The sequence below is a fragment of the Nestor notabilis genome, unplaced genomic scaffold, assembly GCF_000696875.1.
Source record: "Nestor notabilis isolate BGI_N333 unplaced genomic scaffold, ASM69687v1 scaffold27532, whole genome shotgun sequence".
Taxonomy (NCBI): Eukaryota; Metazoa; Chordata; class Aves; order Psittaciformes; family Psittacidae; genus Nestor; species Nestor notabilis.
Window position 1 is genome coordinate 1 of NW_009917414.1, and position 7,718 is coordinate 7,718.

General features: G+C 45.2%; 1 protein-coding gene across 1 annotated transcript in view; it reads left to right on the forward strand.

Annotated features, from left to right (window-relative positions):
• Positions 1-62: 62 nt before the first annotated feature.
• Positions 63-7,718, forward strand: part of EIF3L (eukaryotic translation initiation factor 3, subunit L) — a gene marked incomplete at its 5' end in the record, with an annotated part of 9,945 nt that continues 2,289 nt past the window's right edge. Inside the window, 10 exon segments of the mRNA XM_010009222.1 lie at positions 63-111; positions 213-423; positions 996-1,075; positions 1,357-1,418; positions 2,801-2,870; positions 3,568-3,641; positions 4,458-4,629; positions 5,352-5,506; positions 6,293-6,463; positions 7,440-7,718. Of these exon segments, the coding sequence (XP_010007524.1) occupies positions 63-111; positions 213-423; positions 996-1,075; positions 1,357-1,418; positions 2,801-2,870; positions 3,568-3,641; positions 4,458-4,629; positions 5,352-5,506; positions 6,293-6,463; positions 7,440-7,718 (1,323 nt within the window).

The window sequence follows — 7,718 nt, forward strand, 5'->3', positions numbered from 1 at the left end:
GGGGCCGGGGGGGTCCGTGTCCGTGCTTGGCCGCGGTGACTCGCTGCGCCCTCTCTCCACAGGCCGCCTACGACCCGTACGCCTACTCCAACGACTATGATATGCACACGGGTGAGTGCGGTGGCCCCTGCGTGCCCCGGGCCTGCTGGGTCTGTAGGGCTCGGCCGGGCCGGGCGGCAGCTGCCTCACTGTGCCTCTTTCCTTCCCCTCAGGAGACCCGAAGCAGGACCTGGCCTACGAGCGCCAGTACGAGCAGCAGACCTACCAGGTGATTCCCGAAGTGATCAAGAACTTCATTCAGTACTTCCACAAGACCGTGTCGGATCTCATCGACCAGAAGGTGTACGAGCTCCAGGCCAGCCGCGTGTCCAGTGATGTTATTGACCAGAAGGTGTACGAGATCCAGGACATCTATGAGAACAGGTACAAAGGGGGAATGACTGTTTTAAGCTGTGATGGAAGTGCACCCTGCTCTTATAAAGGAAGGGTGACTGCTGCCTGTGGTGTTTCAGACTTGGGTTTTCTTGGAAATACAGCATGAGGTTTGATTTGATTACTGCAGAAAACCCAAATCCTCAATATTTCATACCATTAGGCTGACATGAACATAGGTGAGTTGCGACCTGTCTGAAGGAAAACACTAGTCCTGTGCCTAATGGGTGTGGAGGCAGCAAAAGTGACCCCAGTAGTGCTAGTCACACAGTTTATAAAAAGCCAGGTTGTGTCCGTTCCCTGCATATACTCCCTCCTGCTTGTAGCTGTGTCACCTTGCCATAAAGGGAGTGTGAATGTAACACAACTCTTCCATACTTCAGGGATAAACTGAAGACTTTAATTACCAAGTTTGCAATTCTCATTCTTTGTTTCAACTCTGGACATATTAGAAGGGGTGTGGTGGTAGTCTACTTTCATGGAGTCCAAGGCCTCTATATTGTGATCTCTAATTCCAGCACTGAGAAATGGTTTATAATGCCACACGTGTGTCTATCTTTCAGCTGGACAAAGCTGACAGAAAGGTTTTTTAAGAATACCCCCTGGCCAGAGGCTGAGGCCATTGCCCCTCAGGTTGGAAATGGTAAGTCTTTTGCTTTCTTTTTGCTTGTCAGAAAGAGAAGGAACTAAATAATTTGTTAAATTAGTGAGCAGGTGTCCAGTGTTGCTGGTGCCTGAGTCACTCATCTTTGTTCACTCTGTTAACTCCTTTGGTAGGTGCCTGGCAAGAAGTCAAGCTCAACAAAGAATCCTTTTGTGTCTCCCTTTATTACCATGGCAGGAGGAGCACCACTGGTGTGTCCAAGACACCCATTTGCCTCGGCCTCATAGCTTGCTAATGTCCCATTCTGTCATCTTTTCCAGATGCTGTTTTCCTCATCCTATACAAGGAGCTGTATTATAGGCACATCTACGCCAAAGTCAGCGTGAGTGTTTGTCCTGTGTCTCCCTGTTGGTTGCATGCTGGCTTCTCCGTGCCATCAAACTTGCCAGTTCTTGCTGCCACCACAGTATCAGTGGTTCCATGTTTTTTGCAAGGCAGGATTGGGTGGGTTTATGAGCTCTAAGTCGGGTTGCCGTTAGGAAAGCTTAAAATTCTTGCCCTTTCTTTATAGTAAGGGTTCACTGGTTGCTGAAAAGCAAGAAAGACTTGACTGTCTTTCTGAGGCTCATTAGCTGTTTCCTCAAGCTTGATTGTGGTGAGTGTGCAGGTTTCCCTGACAGCCTGTATGAATCAGAAGACCTGGTCTGAGTTTTCAGGAGGCAGTTGTCTAGAAGTTTGTAACTGTAGTGGTTAGTGAGTTAGGGAAGAAGGAGGTGTTGGGGGGGGGGTAATTACATTTTCTTTATGATAAAGCTGTAATTGCGAAGACCTACAGATCAGCTGGTTTTGTGAGTTTCGTTGAGGCTCTTTGTTCTTCATATTAACAGGTGGGTGAGAGGGGGTGTCAGAAGAGAAAGGTGCATTATTTGTGATTTTAAAAAAAACTTGGGGTCAGAGTGCCTTGTGGAGAGGGAAACATAGGCACCACAAGGGATACAGGAGAAGGAAATGGAAGGAATAATGCTCTATAAAACAAAACAACCCTCACTTACTTTTTTTCCCTTAAGCTAATTTGAAGTCAGTGAGAAAATCACAGTTGGTTTTGGTTCTTCAAAGAAGGAAGATGAATAGAGGCATCACGTATGAGGAAATAAATAACTGCAGTTTTGGTATGGACCAGAGGGGGGAGAAATGAGCACTTTAAAAATGCTGCTGTATTAACCCAGGTCGGGCTTTGACAAGTAAGACTGGTTTGTCAGGCTGCACTGTTAGTCCTTCTCAGACTGCCCTTGAGTGCCTCCAGGTGAAACAATAAAGATCATTCTAGGAATAGAGTGATTCCCAATTGTGTTTTCTGGTCTTTTAGGACATTTAGAAATACTGCCTACAAGTAGAATTGTTGATTGAGAAAGGCCTCTCATGAGGGGAGAAAGAGGGAAAGCTGTCGAAGTTGATGGGAAACTCTTAAGTCTGGACAGCAGAGAGAAGGACAAGGAAGGTTAATGCATCCTATTCAAAGGAGGTTTGATTGCTTGGTCGCCCTGTACATGAAAAGTCAGCCCTATTCTATGGGACAATAGTGATACAATTTCAGGTGTTCTGGATTGTGCTGGTGTGTGTCCTGGTTGAAATATCAAGTCTAACATTTCTCAAATAGACCCTCTACTGCCATGACTTTATTGACTGTCCTTCATATTCTGTTGCCCATAAACTCCCTTCTGCCATGCTTGAAATTAAGCTGACTGTGCTGACTTCTCATTGCAGGGGGGACCCACGCTGGAGCAGAGATTTGAATCCTATTACAACTACTGCAATCTCTTCAACTACATCCTCAGTGAGTTGCTGCAGTTTCTTTCTGTTTTGTGAATTTTGGAGAGGGAGAATGGGTAGAGAGGGCAGAGCTGGAGAGATGGTCAGAAGAACTGTGATGTTTGTTTATAGACGAGAGAGGGAGAAGTAGTCTACGAGCTTTCCATGTGTTTGAGTGTGTTGACTGATGAGCATTTTACATCCATATATTTAAACTCTAAAAAAGCATAAATAGTTTCCAGTGCTTTCTGAAATATTGTAAAAAATAAAACTCATTTAGCCTTATCTCTTGCTGAGAACTACTTCACCTGTCTTTATTAAGAAGCAAGATGAAGCTGTAAGCTAGAGAAAACTTGCAGTGTTTCACAACTGTTTACTGTTGTTGACTCCTCTTGGAACAAATCTTAGTGTTTGTGACTCCCTGCCAGACTTCTTGTGGAGAAAAGATCAGTTGGGATAAACCCCTACAGCCTGTGCACAGCTTCTGAGTTTCACTGCTGCTGAGCAGTCACACTCTAGAGGTTAACCCCATACATGCTCTTCTTTAAAAGTGAAGGCAGCCAAAACTACATATCACTGCCCTTCTGGAAGCTTCATTCATCTGCTGCTGCATCTTCCATTTCAGGGAAATTGTGTTCTTTAATTTGTTTATTCCTCCAGTTCTGCCACTGTTCTTGCTCAAGGTATTAAGCCTCCCATCTATTACTTGCATTTTTCTGCAGATGCTGATGGCCCTGCTCCTCTGGAACTGCCCAACCAGTGGCTCTGGGATATCATTGATGAATTCATATACCAGGTATATGACTATAAGACTGGGCCATTTTGTGGTAGCATTGCCTCTATTAGTGCTATGTATTTTCCATCTCCTCCCTCTCTGTGATTTTCATAGCTTGGATACCATTGCAGGTCAAAAAACTTTGGTGAGCACTGTTATTCCTGGGTCACCAGGTAGATGAAGTAGTTGTAAATGTGCAGATTTAAGTTACAGGGAGGTTTTTGGGAAGTCCTGGGTTTCTGTTGATATTTCTGTTTCAGTTGCTGCTTCCTTAAGTTTTTAAACTAACCCTAAACTTATGCTTGCACTGAGAGATTGCTGACTTGATTTGAGATAATCTGTGGTCTAAGATCTTGACATTAGAAAAGAATTTTCCACTTACTGTTCTGAGTGCAGCAGTACAGATCTCAAATGCTGTTGGTTCTTCTCTATGGATTCCTTTCTCTGTACCTTTTTATTATAGAGCTGCCTGGAATTCCTCGAGCGCTGCATTCTTGCCAAGCTTGAGGATGAAAAAGGATGTTTGCATGTATAGAAAAAGATGTGTGTGTATGCAGACACATCTCATTACTTGGTTGTTCTCTTTGCTAACTGTTCAGACAGCAAATCCTTCTCTGCTTCATTCTGTCTTCTGGCCTTTTCCTTCTGCACTGTATCATTTTTTCTGTCGGTGCTTTAAAGGTGGTATAATTTCCCATTTTGGTTGCCAGGTGATCTCGGATGAAACTTCTGTGGCTTATTGTAGTGTATTTGTGTGATCAACTTCTAAGCTTAGTGCACTTATCTGAACATCTCCCAGATAGCTTCTCATCATTGAATCCCTGCTTTTGCCTGTAGTTCCAGTCTTTCAGCCAGTACCGCTGCAAGACAGCCAAGAAGTCTGAAGAGGAAATTGATTTCCTTCGTTCCAACCCTAAGATCTGGAATGTCCACAGTGTCCTGAATGTGCTGCACTCCCTGGTAGACAAATCCAACATCAACCGACAGCTGGAGGTCTATACAAGTGGAGGTGAGCTAGCAGGGGATTGCCAAGCAAGACCAGTGTCTGTGCTACCTTGCTGTGGTTTTGCTGAGCTTGGTTTTATTTGGGAGCTGGATCAAATCGTTAATCAATGGATGGATTGACTGGAAACAGGTTCTTGGAGTACTGAGTGTGGTTCTGGTGTCCTCAGCATAAGAAAGACATGTAGCTGTTGAAGCAAGACCAGAGGAGGGCCACGAGGATAAGGGGGCTGGAGCACCTCCCGTATGAAGACAGGCTGAGAAAGTTGGGGCTGTTCAGTCTGGAGAAGAGAAGCTGCGTGGAGACCTCAGAGCAGCCTTCCAGTATCTGAAGGGGGCCTACAAGATTGCCAGAGAGGAACTCTTCATCAGGGACTGTAGTGATAGGACAAGAGGTGATGGGTTTAAACTGAAACGGGAAGTTCAGGTTAGATATAAGGAAGAAGTTCTTTACTGTGAGGGTGGTGAGGCACTGGAACAGGTTGCCCAAAGAAGTGATAAATGCTCTGTTCCTGGACAGAGCCTTGGATGACATGGTCTAGTGTGAGGTGTCCTTGCCCACGGCAGGGGGGTTGTAACTAAATGATCTTAAGGTCTTTTACAACCCAAACCATTCTATGATTCTGTGATTACACTTGAGGTCTTGCTCCCTTTGCTTGTAAACATAGAGATGTTAGAAGGGGAGTTTGCTTCCTTGGAAGAAGACATCACGATTCCTTTTCTCCCTAGGTGACCCTGAAAGCGTGGCTGGTGAATATGGTCGCCACTCCCTCTACAAGATGCTGGGCTATTTCAGCCTGGTTGGGCTCCTGCGTCTGCACTCTCTGCTGGGGGATTACTACCAAGCAATCAAGGTTCTAGAGAACATTGAGCTCAACAAGAAGGTAAAACAATGTGTTTTAAACCCTCTGATTTGGTTTTCTAAATGCCTCTGTTCAAATGTGCTGGTGAAAGATTGCCATAATGAATCTTCCAGCTGAGGAGCTGTTTGTAGCTGTTATTGTTGTCAGGAGTTTGTAGTTGAACACAGCTGGAGCTTTGGCATTAAATCAAGCCATATGATAATGCTTGATGCTGTTGCAGCACAAATGCCTATTTTTTTAGGAGGTTTGCTGTGTTGTGCAAAGCAGTATTGTTACAGGGAGTATTATTTGAAATGTAAGTAGTAGCTAGCTGAACATATCGTTCCCACCTTGGTCAGTGGCTTATTCTTGTATTTTTGACTCTTGTTCTCACTGTGCCCACTTCCATCATGCATATTTTTGCCTTAGAATTGTGTGCTACTTAGAGTAACAGTGGCCAACAAAAGTCCAGCTGCAAAATAGGCTTGGCCCAAGGCTTGGCGTAGATCTATGTATGTGCTGTCTGGCACAGGACATGGAGTGAAACAGGGTGAAAGGGACCTGAGCAAAGCCATGTTAGGCACAGTGCAAGAGTTCTCTGCTTGCAGGAAGCTGAAACTGGAAAACATAGGAAATGGGATGATCTAATAAAAGGTGAGGAAGCTGCTGCAGGGATGGGTGGGAGGTGAGGCATCCCTACTTAACCCTCTCCTTCCTGTATTTGGGATGGGAGTGAAAGCAGAGGTGGCTGGATTCTGGGTAATGAGCTGTTTGTATCAAAGGTGGTTGTCTCCTCTCTAACATAGCATGTTCATGCTTCCTTCTCAGAGCATGTATTCCCGGGTGCCTGAATGCCAGGTGACCACCTATTACTACGTGGGCTTCGCATACCTAATGATGCGACGTTACCAGGATGCCATCCGTGTCTTTGCCAACATCCTCCTCTACATCCAGAGGACCAAGAGCATGTTTCAGAGGACAACCTACAAGTATGAGATGGTAAGAGATAGAATAGGTCTAGACTTCCCAAAAGAAAAAGCTGCCTTCTTCTTTCCTGCCTCTTCTTTGTCACTTAATAACTTACATCTAATAGTCTAGCCTTATTTTCCTGGACTATGCTGGTGGTGGTGACTGGGGATCCTTTGAACTGCTTTGCCATGTGTGGCAATATTTTCTCTTAGCTGTGTTACTAGTTTCTTTGGTTGTTCACCATACAGCTGCCCTGGTTCCATCTGCACCCTCCCTCTAGGCAGTGTTGTTAATGGTTATCATTGACAATGATAATCTTGTTGATGCTGCTTCAGCCTCAACTGTTCCTAGCCCAGTCCTGCATTTCAGGTTACAGCCACTCTTAGATATATTTCCATTATCAATCAGTCATTCACAGACTGGTTTACTTCGGCATGGGTGAAACAAAGGTCCTCTCTCTTTCAACCTAAGCTGTCTCTGGTGCCTGTTTTACCCTTGCTGCTGCTCTCTCCTTTTCACCCTTATGATTCATTTCATTTTGTATAGCCAAATCCTGTCATTCTCAATTAAAAAATTTCATGTGTCTGTTTCAGCCACACAGCTGTCCATTTCATCCCACACTCAGATAAATCTTCCTTCTCAGTCTTCACTGGCTTCCGTGATAACTCCCTTGCCAGGAGATGGTTGTTAAACTCTGCCTTCCCTTCTCCTGTGCCTTTCCTTCCTTTCTTCACTTTTATGCACCAAAGCAAACATGCTTCTGGCCATCGAGGTTCTGTATGGCTCTGGGTATATTCACTCTGTCCAGCCCTCTTTTTCATTGATAAGAGCCTTGATACGACATTCATCTGTCTGCTTTGCTCAGAGGCACTTCTTCTTTGTGCTGACCCCCTTGAATTAGGACTACTGGTGGTCTGGGTAAAGGGTCTGTCTCTCTCTCCCAGCTCCCTCTGACACTGTAAAGCCTGAGCACATTGATAATAACAGGTTCTCCTCTCTGTCTCAGATTAACAAACAGAATGAGCAGATGCATGCACTGTTGGCCATCGCCCTCACCATGTACCCCATGCGCATAGATGAGAGCATCCACCTGCAGCTGCGAGAGAAATACGGGGATAAGATGCTGCGCATGCAGAAGGGTGATGCACAAGTCTATGAGGAGCTCTTCAGTTATGCCTGCCCCAAGTTCCTCTCACCTGTGGTGCCCAATTACGACAATGTGCACCCCAACTACCACAAGGAGCCCTTCCTGCAGCAGCTCAAGGTCTTTGCTGATGAGGTTCAG